The sequence below is a fragment of the Anastrepha obliqua genome, chromosome 5 (genome assembly GCF_027943255.1).
Source record: "Anastrepha obliqua isolate idAnaObli1 chromosome 5, idAnaObli1_1.0, whole genome shotgun sequence".
Classification (NCBI taxonomy): Eukaryota; Metazoa; Arthropoda; class Insecta; order Diptera; family Tephritidae; genus Anastrepha; species Anastrepha obliqua.
Window position 1 is genome coordinate 124,262,685 of NC_072896.1, and position 15,344 is coordinate 124,278,028.

Below are 15,344 nucleotides of genomic sequence, written 5' to 3' on the forward strand. Positions count from 1 at the left end.
GCGTATAGCGTGCATTAAAAACTTTAAACGCGTTTTTCTCAAAACAACGTTTTCAAAATCTAGCTCCACTGTATCTCAAAAACTAATCAACCGATTTTCATAATATTTGGATCACCTATTCTAGACATAATTTGCACCAAATTGACGCTCGGGGGTTTTGAAATTTTAAATTTTTACTATATATTTTTTTTAAATATGCGAAAAAAAACCGTTCTATCAAAAATTTTCCATTTTTATCAGCCATTTTTTTTGTCTTCATGAAAACCTAATATCCGAGGGTCATTTTGTAGCCAGTATCTTACTGAATCTGAAACATTTTGATTTTTTTGTTTCAGACAAGCCGTTCTTGAGTTCTGATGGAGCTGCCTCACCAACCCATGTTTGAGACGTTACGCTTCACTGCTATTTTTTTACTAAAAATACTATAAAATTGAATAAAAAAAAATTTATTTCTGAATTTTAAGACTTTATTTAATAAATCAAACAAATTTTATATTACTATCATTTATAGTTTTCTCAAAAAAAAAATCACGAATATAGCCTTTTTTTCGAGTCTCCAAAGTAGACTGACCCCTTAAATCTATTTCTAATTTTCCTGGCAACAACTCGGAAAGGAAATGTTGTCAGCTGAAAATCGTCCCCGTCGCAATTGTGTTTAACCGACCAAATTTTCTGACGAGAGAAGATCAGCTGTTCACCACACGTCTGATCGTCGTTACCCGTTGTCCGCTGCAATTCTGTTTCGGGCATTCAGAAAACTTCTTGGCATTTTCGCCCCATTCTCCTTGCCAACCACTTTTTCTCCTACATATGCTTACATACATACATACCTATACTTTTATCTGCTCTCTTTGCCTTTTTGTACTTCCTCTACTCTAGCTGCCCTCTCGTTGTTTCTACTGATTCCAAATCCTATGCATTTTTGGACTTCACCACAGGTAGTTCCACTGTTTTCTTCACATTCGTATTTACTCTATTTCCTTCATTCATTTATTTATGTTTTGTTTACCTACTTCTTTGCTGTCTTAATGCTTTACATGTCTTCACATGTTTGTTTTCGTCTGCAATCAGGAGCTAATTTGTTGCTGTTGATATTTGATACATTGCTGCTGCCACCTTTTTTCCTATCTAAACAATTGCAGTTTGTGTTGCACATAGTTCGAATTTTTCAATTTGTTTTTGTAAAGGAAATAACCTTCCTCATTCGATGCCCATATGAAGAGTTAGAATAGTAACTGGTTCTGTAATGAAGCAGCCAATTGAGGCGGTGTGCATATACGGCTGTAGTGCAATCCATTTATGGCAAACGCATGTACAACAACAAATACATATGTGTGTATATAAATGTTTAAATCCATGCTTATGTATGTTGGAAATCGCAAATGCCTTCCATTCATATATGTAGATAAGCCTGCTGCCCCTATCTTACAAAATACTGTTTATGGTACTGTAAAATCGGGAAGCAAGAGGAGGAGTAGTAAAAAGTCGCAGTTTAGATTTACGCTTGCGACTTGGCGGTTTTATGAGCATCTTGGGAGTTAATTGGCCACTTGACCCAGCGTTTTTATTTCACGATAATTATCCAGACGGCTAAGCCACTTTGCCAGATTCAAACCAAAAATTCATAAGCAGCAATTAAATGTTACAGAAAGTAAAGTCGAGCAATTTTTACGATTCCTATAGGTGTGTAAAATATAAATACATACAATCAAACTTATGAAGCTGTGTTGGAGTACTTTCATTTTTTCCTCTACTTCACAAGAAATTTCGCTCAAACTGTTTTGTTTTTTGTTCTTAATAATTTTAGTTTCTTCGTCTATTTTTCCCTGTCGCTTAGAAATTAAAAAAAGAAATTCTGTTTTTGACGCGCCTTTTCATGATGTCATCTGAGAAAAATTATAATCTTTCACTTCAATCAAAAACAAAAACTAAAAAAAAGCAAAATAATACAAAAATAAAGACAGCCAAATAGAAAAAAGAAGTAAAATAACACAAAAAATAAAAAAAGCAAAAAGGCAAAAATATTACAAAAATAGAAAAATTAAAATACTTCAATATTTCATCTCCATTTCTGTGTAAAGCGCAATAAATTCTTGAAATTCTTTGTAAACTCTTTTGATACCACGAAGCAAATCGTAAATTTTTAGTGCAGATAATTAGTGGCAAAATTTCTGTTATCAAATTTATAGACAATCAAATGAAAATTGTGAAATGGCGAAAATAAAGCTGGAAAAGACTTCCACCAAGACTGAGCTGATTGCGAAGTTTGGTAAAATTATATTTGCAGCGAGCGAGAAGACCACAACAAACCGCTTAAAACTGCTGCATTGGCTGCGATGGAGAGTGAAACGTAAATATGTACTAACATACACATATGTATATATGTATGAGTAGTAGCGGCACGTGTTTTCGTGCATAAAGTGTTGAACATGAAGTATGTGAATGAATCCCAAGCACGCATTTGTGTGTGTGTATGTGTGCATCCAAGCAAAACAATTATTGCGCCGCACTGTAAACATGTGTCTAGCTGTTATTTGTTGCTGAACTTGCTCAACATGCTGAAACTTATTGGTTGCTGCCTAAATGTATGCAACGTTTGTGGTAGATGAGCGCGCTAATTGCAATTTGCTGACCATTTTACACTTTTGTTACTTCTGAAATATAATATTAAAAAAAAAGTTTTTCCAAACCACCTCATTCGATCTTTTTTAATACAAGGTGGCGCGAAATGAATCAGTTTAATCATATTTGACACTTGTAAACTAGACAGCTGCAGTAAACAAACATATATACAAGCAGTGGAGCATGTAAATTAGATATTTCCAACACTCAAAATATGTTTTTTTTTAATTATCGATTTATTAGATATGAAAAAAATTATAATAATTTAAAAAAGATGATTATATTTTAAGATTTATTTAGATGTTTATTTATTTATTTAGCAAAAAAGTAATTAAAAAGCCTGGTTGGATGATTAATTTTGCGCCACCTTGTATTTTAAGTATTTTTTTTTTGTTTATTGCCTAACTATGCTTTCTATTTTGAGCTGTGCTAATCTAATTTTAATTTTTTTCTATTTTTAGAAAAACGTTATCCTTCACAAAGTGTTTCTGGTACACCCTCCACCACATCTACAGCAGTTAGCACACCGACGGGCACTGGCGGCAGTATTTTAAAATTGAAAAGCCCACCAACCGTCAAGAAAATTGTTAAAGGTGAGTAAATTGAATTTTTTGATTTGGTATTTGCACATAAAAAGGATGTCGGTAAATCTGGTTGTTTTAAAGGTGAACACAAATTTTGGGAGATATAAAATTATTAAAACCAAGATTTGTGATTTTTTATTTGGTGTAGGCGAATGAGCGCTTGGAATTTTAACTTTGATTTTTCTAAGTTGGATAGATGAAAAAATATGCGGGATGTGTCACACTCAAGAGTAGAAACATGCAATTGATGTTGCCATTGGTAGTGAAAATGAAGTAAGTGAAGCAACTAAAAACTTGGGCCTACAGCATAGGGTACTGCAAAATCAGACTTGGAAGTCATTTGAATAAAATTAGGTTTCACGTTTAAGGGCAAGTTTTACCCTTTCAAAAAAAATTAGAAATGTTTTTTATTTGGTTGTAAAAAATGCCATAAACTTTTTTCTTAGAATTTTGTTTTTGGTTTTTTTTTATTGTTTTTTTTAGAATTTTTTTTTTAATTTTAATTTATTTTTAGAAGTATTATTATTTGTTTTTTAGAGTATTTTAGTTTTTGTTTTAGAATTTTTAAAAAATTTCAAATATTATACAAGAAACTTGCGCTCAATTCGTTTGTTGGGCAGCAACGTCCCAAACACTAACTGCATCTTTAAAACATTAGAAAATAGCTCAAGATGCTTGAGTTGCAGGGTCAAAACAGATTATATGAACCCAAGCTGCAATTGGGTGAAGAAGTTCCGAAAAATAATAGAAGAAAATGGCTGGAAAAGAGGAATGAAACATAGCCCAAAAACTCTTAATATATTTACTGATGTCCCGGAAATGTCGGACGGAGTAGGGGCCGTTTTAAGCTCCACAAACACTGCAGTATCTTTCAAGCAGAAGTCTTTGCTGAAGGAAAGGCTGCGGAAATAGCATTCGCAAAGACATCAAGCATCTCCTCTACGCTGCCAGCCAAGCGGCGATAAAAGCAATAAATTCATATGAAATTTCATCTGAAAATATTCTAAAAAAGCATGGAAGCCATAGAGAAATTAGCCGCGGAGAGACGGCTGCACATCCATTGGGTACGAGGCCATTCGGGTATTGTGGGAAACAAAATTCTAGATAAGGTTACCAAGAGCGCAGTTTGCATGCCATTTGAACAAGAAGAGGACAGCTCGGTCTAGAAAAGAAAGCAGAACTAGGGCAGGCATACTGACAAGCCACAATTTGCTAGCGGCACACGAATACGAGATAGGAATTACAAGCAATGATAACTGCAGATTTTGCAATGAACTGGAAGTGATGGTAACTTTGGAACACCTTCTAAGGTCTTGCCCTGCATTAGCTAGAACATGAATGAAATGCTTAGGAGCTTCACAATATGAGAAGTAGGTATGCAACGGGGTTAGACCACCGGGGTTTACTTAGATTCACAAAAGACAAAGACCTATTACAAGATGACTGCTACAAAGATACGTAAAGGTCTCGCTCCATCTGGTTGCACTAAGAACTAAAAGGTCTATGTGATGGCTTTCAGGCAGCCAGGTCAACCTAACCTAACCTACTGCATCCTTGAAGACAGTGGTAGTTTCGACTATACAATCGAAGTCTTTGAGATGTTAGCTTTGAATGCATCTTAATTTATAGCAAATATATTACAATATCTTCACAGGACATATTCAGGCTAGTGCTCCCTACAATCCTTGTGCGAATGCCAATTTTTTTAAAGTATTGTCCAGTATACTCGAAGTATACCATATAGCACTCAAGAATGTCACGAATTTACGCACGGTGTACATAAACTAAAGGTGGTGTCTTCCGGAAACAGCAATTTAATTTTTCGCGCTTTTGGCAGCCCGCTGATGTCATGAAATATTAGTTTGGGTAAAAATAAATTCGTTATCTTCTCTGTCTCTATCTTAAACCAATACTAAACTAAAATATATAACACCTTGATCAAAAAGTTCCTGAAATAAATTCAGAAGAATCAAAATACCAATCCTGAAAAGTGATATTATCGCCCCATCAACTGCAACGCACTTTTGCCAGCACCTGATCCAGCTCCCGAAATATTTCAGAAACTCTATTTTCGGGATAGCCATCTGAGCCGTCTTCAACTTTCCCCTTACTTCCTCTCGGCTGTTGAAACGCGTAGTGGTTTTTTGACTCCAACAAACAGAAAAAAATCGCAGGGAGCCATATCAGATGAATTTGGTGGCTGTTGGATGACACTCGTTTCGTTTACACGTTCAAAAATTCACGGATAATGACGAGTTCTTAACCCACAAATCGTTTCTTTTTTACCAAAGTGTTTCACGTAAACGTCTCTTAACGGCCAAATAATAGTTCTTATTAACTAACTGACCTTCTGGCAGAAACTCGTAGTGGCATCGTCATCATCATAGCATCACAGTTCGGGGTGAACTATTGTTTCCATTACAATTCACCTCCACGCCACTCGGTCATCAGATTTTCGTTTGATATCAGATAAGCCCATAACTCCAAAGTCGTCTTCCATGTCATATCTCCATCGTTTTCTCGACCGACCTCTTCATCTGTCGCCTTGTGAATTTGTTTCGAAGATCTTTTTTAGAGTTCTATCGTTGCTCAATTTGTGGTATTCGTCCAGTACCGTTTTAATCCATAAAAACCGTGAGCATCGCTTTCCTTTTTGACTGAAATCGACATGGTTTTTTTAGTCTTGGTTCATTTGGAGTTCTCCACTCACTTGCCTACTGTCTGGATTTTGTGGCGTACTCATAAATTCACGTCTCTTCTCTAGTAATGATGCGTTTGAAGAATGTTGGGTGGTCTGATGAATGTTCAGCCTTGGAAATCATGTCTTTGGCGTTATCAACGCGGTTTCTTTTTTTTTCATGAAATTCAGGTTCTTTGAGACCTTTCGGACCAACTTTGCAGCAACACGGCGCAAACCCACATCATTAATACCATGTGCTGGATGGTTCCATAAGGAATGTTCAAGTCATCTGTCAACTCTCTGATGATTATGTTGCAGTTGTTGATTAATTTTTCTTTCACTTTATTGATGTTTTCGATGCCGACGGCCTGTCACTACACACTACTCTTGAATCGATCATGCCATCCGTAAACGGCTTTCGGCTGTTTTCTTTAGAGTATGATTTGTAAAATGTTCACACTATTGAATCTGCATCGCTTTTTTGGCTCAAAATTTAATACAAACTCGTTGCATATTCAAATCCATTTTAAACACTGTAAAAAAACACACGTAGAGGTAGATTTACCCAAAGCAGTTTAACTTTTACAAATGTCAAGCAATGTCTCGATTAACCAGGCACAAGATATGCATAATTCCGTAACGCATATCACACACAAGGAAAACTGCAATTGAAGCTCAGGTTTGGCAAGCTGCTCTATTGATTTACGTGAAGGTGCGTATGTATCGGATTTCAGTATTAAAATTCAATTAAGATATCTGAAAATGCGCTTTAAAAGACGAGGGATATTTTTTATATGGAAGAAAACGGCGAACATGGTCAGCAAAAAATTATTTAAAACTCAAGGTGATTTTGAGCCACTTAAAAACTGCACTTTGTTATACCAAAATTCATTGGGCCAGAAAACTGCGTACTCAAAACTTTTCTAAATATTCTGACTAAAAGTGTGAAATTTTCATGTAAAATTATTTATTTTTGTTTGTAAATTCGCACAAAGTTTGAAAATTTGATTTATATGGGGTTTTTAGAAGAATCTTAAAATCATAAAAGAATTCTTGAAATCAGAAAGGTAGGTAGGTAGGTTTGGCGGCTGTCAATATGACACACTTAGACCTGTCGTAGGTCCATTGTGATGCCACTGAACCTTTTTTCTTACACTATGGGATCCCTTTTAAACCATCCTGTGGCTTTTATAAAGGAGCTTAACTTCGTTAGTTTAAGATGCGCTATATCCGCTACATCTGTTAAGAAGGCACAACCAATCATGTAAAGCCTTCTTCTGGCTAATCCTTCACAGTTGTAAAGAAGCTAATAGTTTCCTCCTCTTCTGTTTTGTACCAGCTTAAATGAGAATGAAATAAATTGTCAAAATTGTCGAAAAGTCCTAGGGCTAATTATATTTTACGCAGCGTTTAGTTACTCAAAGCAGAAATAAAACTAATCAATAGAAATGAAGATTCAGGTAACCAAAATTGAGCCGAATTGCCATTTGTCATGCAATCGAATTCTGTGAAAATTTACGGACATACATTAATTAAAAAAAAGACAGTGTTAATAGTACAAATGTTTTGACACATGTCGATTGATTGAGTAAAAGTGCGTGGAAATCAAATACACGACAAGCAGAACGGAACTAACTGAACGCTGCGCAACACGAGTGCGGCCGTAGATGCTCAACGAGGCAATTAAAACGAAAATTAGACAACAAAAGCCAATTTGTACCCACCTGATTTGAACTCCCACCTGGTCATGGAACACCGACGTAGCGATGACTTAAAATTGGATTGAAAAAGTTTCGTTTGTGTGGCTTTCTAAGTGTGGTGATGCACACATTTACATATGTTTTTATGTACCAAAGTTATTGATAACAAGTTGAAAGCACTGCTAAGAGATATTTCATAAAAAATGTTTGAATTCACCACTGCTTTTACTGCGTGTAGGAAATGCCAAAGAAAAGAAAAATGAAAACGAAAATGTTTAGTATTTTTCAGCCATGAAGGCGGAAGATGGAGATTATGTCGTTCGTTGACCAACAATGTGGGTTCAGTGAAGTGACAGGTTAACTGATGTGATGGGTTCATATGAAACGACCACGCTTTGCTCTGTTTTTGAATGAGTGGTAGAAAGAGAGAAAATTATTTTTTATAAGTAAACATTTTGTATTTGTATGTGAGAATATTTAATTTTTAAAGTAAGTTCTTTAGATTTTTTAGAGAGATACTATGTACGATAACTTTTTAGGTAGGATTTGCATCTATATTGACAGTAATTAATTATTCTCGTTAGAAAACATAATGTTCGGAAATTAACCGCTTTCGGCCAAGCGAAGCAAGCAACTCCTTCCCTCTCTCAAGTCTGACTTGTTGCTGCTTTGGTGTGAGATCATGCGCCTTTTGGATCTTGTAAGGCTTGACTTTGAGATCATTTTTCAGTATGCGGCGGATGCTATGATCAGATATTTTCAGTTCTTTCGCCATTTGATTGACACATTGTGTAGTCACTTGAAAGTTGTACTTTGAAATTATCAAACGATTTTTGTTGTAGTATGAACTATATATATATATATATATAAAGGGTGACTTTTTAAGACCTATAGGAAAGTTTTTCAAACAAACACACGTAAAATTTAGAAAAATGTGTTTGTTTGAAAAACTTTCCTATAGGAATATATAATTTAATGTTTGAAGATTATTTCATGCAAATCTTGACCGCGACTGCGCTTCGAATAGTCCATCCAGTCCAATTTTGGCATACTCTTTCCAATGTTTCGGCCGGTATCTCACATATAAATGCTTTAATGTTGTCTTCCAATGCGTTAATTGAAGCAGGCTTGTCTGAACAGACATGAGCTTTAACATAGCCCCACAAAAATGGGTGGCCAATTGACAGGTCCCGAACGTGAAATAAAATGTTCACTGAACTCGCCTCTCAACAAGTTCATTGTTACGCGTGCTGTGTGGCATGTGGCACCGTCTTGCTGAAACCACATGTCATGCAAGTCAAGCTCTTGCGTTTTGGGCAAAAAAAAGTTGGATATCATTTCACGGTAGCGCTCACCATTCACAGTTACGTTACGATTCGCAGCATCTTTGAAGAAGTACAGTCCAATGATACCTCCAGCCCATAAACCGCATAAAACTGTGACCTTTTTTGGATACATTGGTAGCTCTTGCATTTCTTCTGGCTGATCTTACTCCAAAATCGACAAATCTGCTTATTTACGTACCCATTGATGCAAAAATGAGTTTCGTCGCTGAACACAATTTTTCGATAAAAAAGTGGATTTCCGGCCAACTTTCCAAGAGCCCATTCACCAAAAATTCTGCGTTGCGGTAGGTCGTTCGGCTTCAATTCTTGAACCAGCTGTATTTTGAAAGGTTTCACACCTAAATCCTTTCGCAAAATTGTCCACGTTGTTGAGTAACAGAGGCCCAATTGCTGCGAACGCCGACGAATCGATAATTGATGGTCATCATTAACACTGGCCGATACAGCTGCGATATTTTCTTCAGTTCGCATTCTACGTAAGCGTGTTGGGGGTTTGATGTCCAATAATGTAAATTTGGTTCTAAATTTAGTCACAATAGCTCGAATAGCCGCTTCAGTGGTTCGATTAAACTGACCATAAAATGGAAGAACCGCGCGATAAACTTTCTTAACAGAACACGCATTTTTATAATAAAATTCAATGATTTGTAAGCGTTGTTCGTTTGTAAGACGATTTATGGTTAAATTATAGACCGAGCTGAAGATGCTATACAGTGAAACAAAACACGAAACGTGCGTAAGCTGTGTAAATCAACAGTTTAAAAAGATAATAGCTAAAAAATCACCCTTTATATGTATATATAATTGGCGCGTACACCCTTTGATTGTTTGACCGAGCTCCTCCGAGCTGGCGTGCGTCTTGATGTTAATCCACAAATGGAGGGAACTCCAGTTTTAAGCTGACTCCAAACGGCAGATGGGTTTTTATGAGGAGCTTTTTCATGGCAGAAATACACTCGAAGGTTTGCCATTTCCTGCCGAGGAGCGACCGCTATTAGAAAAAACTTTTTTTTTTCATTTTGGTGTTCACCGAGATTCGAACCTACGTTCTCTCTGGATTTGGAATGGTAGTCACGTACGAACCCATTCGGCTACGGTGGCCGAATAAAATAATGCTATAATATTTATTGGAACACCTGAAGACGTTATACAAGAGAATGTCTTGCAATTTTCTATTTCAACAAATAAAAAGATTTTACCCAAGTCAAAAGAATAAAGTGGAAACCGATACATTCGAGTTTATGCCATAAAATTGCTAGATTTCAAAAATCTGGGTCGTTCTCACGGCAGTCAGTTCTACGTTACTGGAACGACCCGGATTTTTAGCTGGACAAGAACTGTGACTCCAGCAGCATTCCACGTATATGTATGGAGAATGTTTATGCTGCTACAACAACAACAAGTCTGTATAAATCATATTACCAAGATTGCTTTTGTAGATGAAAGCAAATTTAAATTTTAATTCCAGCGTACTTTTATCACTAGATAAGTATTAAAAAGCATGCATTTATAATTCAATAAATTCCAATTAATAAAAAAATATATCAAGTAAAAATATATCGCATGTTTAATAAGGTACACTTCAGTTTTGTCCATTACTGGATATTTTTTTTATTTTCTACCTATGTATATCCACGCGTATTATTTGAATTTTTTTCAGCGATTTCCACCAAACAACCAAAACCTGTGTAATAATTTTGTGTGTCTCACTTTTGTTGATTAACTCATCCATCGTCTAAATCGAAACTACCATAGAAAAGTAGAAGCAGCAACGAAGCGAAAATAATAAAATATACAAATACTTGCATACGTTCGTACATACACTCACACACACATACATTCGTACATCTGCACATGGATTCCATATAAAAAGATGCCACAGTTCTTTTAAGCGGAAATTGTCATACTTTGCGCTTGGCTGTGTGTTTGTGTACGCGCCCATAAACCACAAGTTGACAGTGACAGCAAAAAATTTGCGGTCACTTTACTTATACATAGAAGCAGCAACACTCGCGCCTTGGGGCCAACGAAGCTATTTGCATTTCGGTTAATTCAATTTATGGAACGCGTTTGGGTGGACTTTGCTGAGAAAAAAGCGCTTTATTTCCCACACTCATTCACTCATTTTTGTGGCTACCAAAAGTTACAATTGTATTAAAAAATTTAGGAGGCAAAAATAAAAATTAAAAATGTGGATACAAATATTTTTATGAAAAAAAAAAATTTCATGAAAAAACAAAAATCTATGTGGCAAAGCGTGGTGAAACTTGTGCGTGCTTATATAAGAGAGCCCGAATGTAGGGCAGTGCTGTGGGAATTTTTCATTACATACACGAAATTGCGCTTTGTTGCTAAGCGCGTCTGGTTACAGCTGCACATTTTCGCATAAATTTTATTTGTTAATTCATCAGGTTCAGCTGTGTGCCATTTTCCAAGCTTTGAAATGCCATTAATTGATTTGATTTAGCAAATGCCAATAGCGGACCATTTAAAGGTAAAAATGCTAATGAACATATTTCGAAATTTAAAGCAGAACTCATTGATTTGCTCATCATAAAAGAAGTGCTATTTGGTTCATGCGAATACCGAATTATTTTTTAATTAATTCATTAAACATAATTAATAAGTTAAGTGGATTGCTCTTCCTCTTCGATTGAAATGATTACACAAATTTAATGAATATCTCATTGCATAATTTTTTTATTATTTATTTGCGCTGAAATCAACTTTGGTTAGGTGCTTGCACACAGACACGCCCGACCATAGATAATCAATTTTTTTTGAGCTGGCAATTTTCGATTACCGTTAATTAGCGTAGCGCCAGATAATAGATTTGCAGGATGTGGAATGTCGTTTGTTCAGCTTGGAGGCGCTTTGATTGGCCGTTTTGATATTTGGTGTTGTGCAAACTTGACGGTTTAGTTATGCGGCTTAACGCCACCTTACACTTTAAAAATTGATCGATTGTTGTGCTTAACTAATTTTGTTGCTTTCATTGAGTTTTTTTGATCAAAAAACGCGTGAAAATAACATTACTCTAGAAGCCCCTTGCGGTGATCACCACAAGCCCTTGGAGATTCATCTAAAATCAATCGGACAAGAGAAATTAGATAACCTTGTACCTGATCTTGAAACCGACTAACCGAAAAAATTTAAATTTTTGAAAAAAAATCCTTCGATCAGGCACGAGTTTTTTATGTTTTTCAGAAGCAGTATAAATTTTATTGAAGCGGTTTTATTACCAAGCGGTTTTTAAGTTACAATGATCACCAGTTCAAAAAACATAGTTTTGAGAAAAACGCATTACAAGTTTTGCTGTCGATATCCGGAGTGCCCGAGCGCCCTTTGTTAATTGTTGAATAACTCGAAAAGTATTTGTCGGATTCACTTTAAATTTTCACACAATATTTTTAAGATATTATACTTTAAGAAAATGCAAAACAAAGATGAATTTCTTTTTGAAAATTCTGACTACTCCTAACCAGTAAAAAACCAAAAAAATGATCCAAGCATTTTAAAAAATATGAAAAATAATCGAAATCTTACAATATTATTCAAATTTTAATAAATTTATTTATTGATAGTTTTTTTTTTCATTTATTGAATTGATTTAAAACCTAAATCTTGCAAGCTAATTAAAAAAAAAAGCTATGACATCAAGGCCTTGCTTGATAATATTATAATCACATCAGATGATAGAAGCTCAGGCTTAAAAAGTCTGCATAAAAATGTTAAAAAATTTTATCGACGGAATGAAAATAATGAGATTTATTTATATTTATTTTTGTCCTGTTTAGTTTTTCTTGCTAATATAAATTTTTTTTTTCCAAATTTGTTCAAAATTCTTTAATAAATTTTATTGTATTATTCCCATGAAAACTAGTATCGATTTTTCTTGATCTCTAATGTACACAAAATTCAGACGTAAGTACTTTTATGACGGCCATCAGAGTTGAATGTGTCTACATTTCGGCAGACGTGATTTTCTGCCTCTCAATGGTCGTAAAACATCATAAAAAAACGAATTCTCATAAAAATCACTTGTTGCAAGGAGGCGCAATAAAACTAAAGGATTATCCAGCCGTTCAGTAATTTGAAGCATATACAGGTTGGGCCATATAGCGTTTGCTTTTTGAACCACCTATTTTTTTGAGAATGGTAACTCAAATGACATGTCAAATGAAGAGGATGACATGGACGACATTTGGTTTCAACAGGACGGTGCAACTTGTCACCCTGCCAAAGTTACACTCGAACTTTTGGCCACCGTTTTTGAAAACCGAATAATCAGCCGAAATTCCGATATCCATTGGTCGCCTCGGAGCTGTGATTTAAGCCCGTTGGACTATGTTTTGTGGGGAGCCGTTAAGGACAAATGCTATGCATTCATGAAAGTGGAGCCCAAACAATCGAAAATTTGCTTAAAAATTGGGTTGATGGAATGGCCTACTGTAAAGCCAGTTGTGGTAGTCATTTGAACAATATTATTTTTCATTCATAAATGACAATGTTCAATCTTCAAAATAAAAAAAAAGTTTGAACAAATATTGATTAGTTTTTTTTATAGTCGATTCAAAAAGAAAATTTTACATGGCCCACCCTATAGCATAAATTGGGGGAGTAGTTCGGTCTGAAACTGTAAGGCCGTTATGAATATTGCGAGGCAATGCTACAGAATATTATTTTTTGTTTTTATTTCTAAATAAATAAAAAAAAAATCAATTATTAGGTTGTCAAGCATGAAATATTGTGGTTAATAATATTTTCAATTTTAGTTGCCAATTTTCTGACATGGCACTCAATACATTTACTGTTATATTACTTTGTGCACCGTTAAGTTTTTGCGTTTTGCTCTAAGTAGCAAAATTTTTTTTGTTTATAATTGGTTTCGCCGAAAATGTGCGCTCGGAAATTCTTTGTTGGTTTATTATCATAAATCATTGGCTTAACATTTTTTTTTTTATTTTTTTTTTTTTGTTTTTTTTTGTGTTTTTTTTTTGTGTTTTTGTTTTTTGTTTTTTTTTTTTTTTGTTTTTGGTCTTGTTCACTCCATTCGGGAGCATAAGGCCTTGATAGGTGATTAGCCTGCCGCTACCAGTCCTACATAGTGCGAATGCCCACCTGTTGTTGCAGAAACAACGCCTTCTAACTGTTTAGAGCGCCATCTGTGTTTCACATTTTTCAGCTAGAAGGATCACATAGATGGTTGAGGACTTCACTAATCTGCGCTATTACTATAAAAGTGCGAGGACCGTGCTTTACGTGGGAGTCGAACACACAACCTCTGGGATGGCAGGCTGGTGCACTTACACTAGACTGCCGAGACCGCAACATAGCACTTAACGTAACATATGACTTAACATAGCACCATAAAAAATAATCCAGATGCGTTAGATTGGACAAACGAGGGGGCCAGTGAAAAAACCACTTCTGGGGAGAAAATTGGAAACAAATGTATTTTATAATAAATCGATTTTTAAGCGCGCTATATGGAACTAAATGTCGGCGATGTTTAGCTGATTAAATTTCGGAAACAGGACCGATGATGCGACCAATGCTCTATGAACTTCCCGACAGATTTGTTTTATTTATTCCAAAATAAATTTCCACAATTTGGAAGCGTTGTTCTGGCGTTAAACGATTAATGATGACTGCACAGTTTGCCATTCTCAGCTGTCAAAAAGCACCCGATATATTCCCCTTCTCGCGCAGAATAAACTCTATGCCAGTGTTACACAGTGTTGCTATCACAGGAAATATAGCTCCATTTTCTTTTTTATTGTAAAACGCGCGCACTTTTCATCAGCTTGTTGATAGCAAACGTGACAAAAAATCTTGTGTAGCATATTTTGGGTTTCCCTGATTATTAGCACACAAGCAAGTCATTTAGCTGAAATACATTTGTTTCTAGTGACCCTTTTTCTATACATTCCATCCTTAGATATATGCATTCGTATGCAGTTATTATGTCCATCAGTTGCAAAAATGTTATCTTTCCACTATCCTCATTTTTCCCCTAACAAGCAGCGGTACTACTCCAACCTGCTCTGCTTGATTTCAAGTCCAAATACTACCTTTTACACCTCATTAACTCAACATCTCATTACCAAATAAATGCACGATGTTGTTAGTGTTGGTTTATGCTCAAGCAACTTTTTTGTTTGTTTTTTATTTGCAAAGTATTTCGAAGAAATTTCGAAAATTTGTTGCCGATAAAGATCTGATATTGGTTTGCAACAGACCGCAATAAAATTGTAACGATTAACGTTTGGAAAATACAACAAATCAACGCCAAAGTACAAGTTGTTATAAAAAGATAACTAGTAAACAAAATAATAAAAAAACAAAAATAAAAAAAAAAATAAATAAAAATAAAAAAAATAAAAAATAAAAACACAAAAGTAGTAGGTAG

General features: G+C 35.2%; 1 protein-coding gene across 1 annotated transcript in view; it reads left to right on the forward strand.

Moving 5' to 3' along the window:
- The window catches only part of LOC129247105 (serine-rich adhesin for platelets), a 346,746-nt gene that overhangs the window by 251,091 nt on the left and 80,311 nt on the right, over positions 1 to 15,344 (forward strand). Inside the window, exon 5 of the mRNA XM_054886033.1 lies at positions 3,084 to 3,215. Coding sequence (XP_054742008.1) covers positions 3,084 to 3,215 — 132 coding nt within the window. The remainder of the gene's footprint in view (positions 1 to 3,083; positions 3,216 to 15,344) is intronic.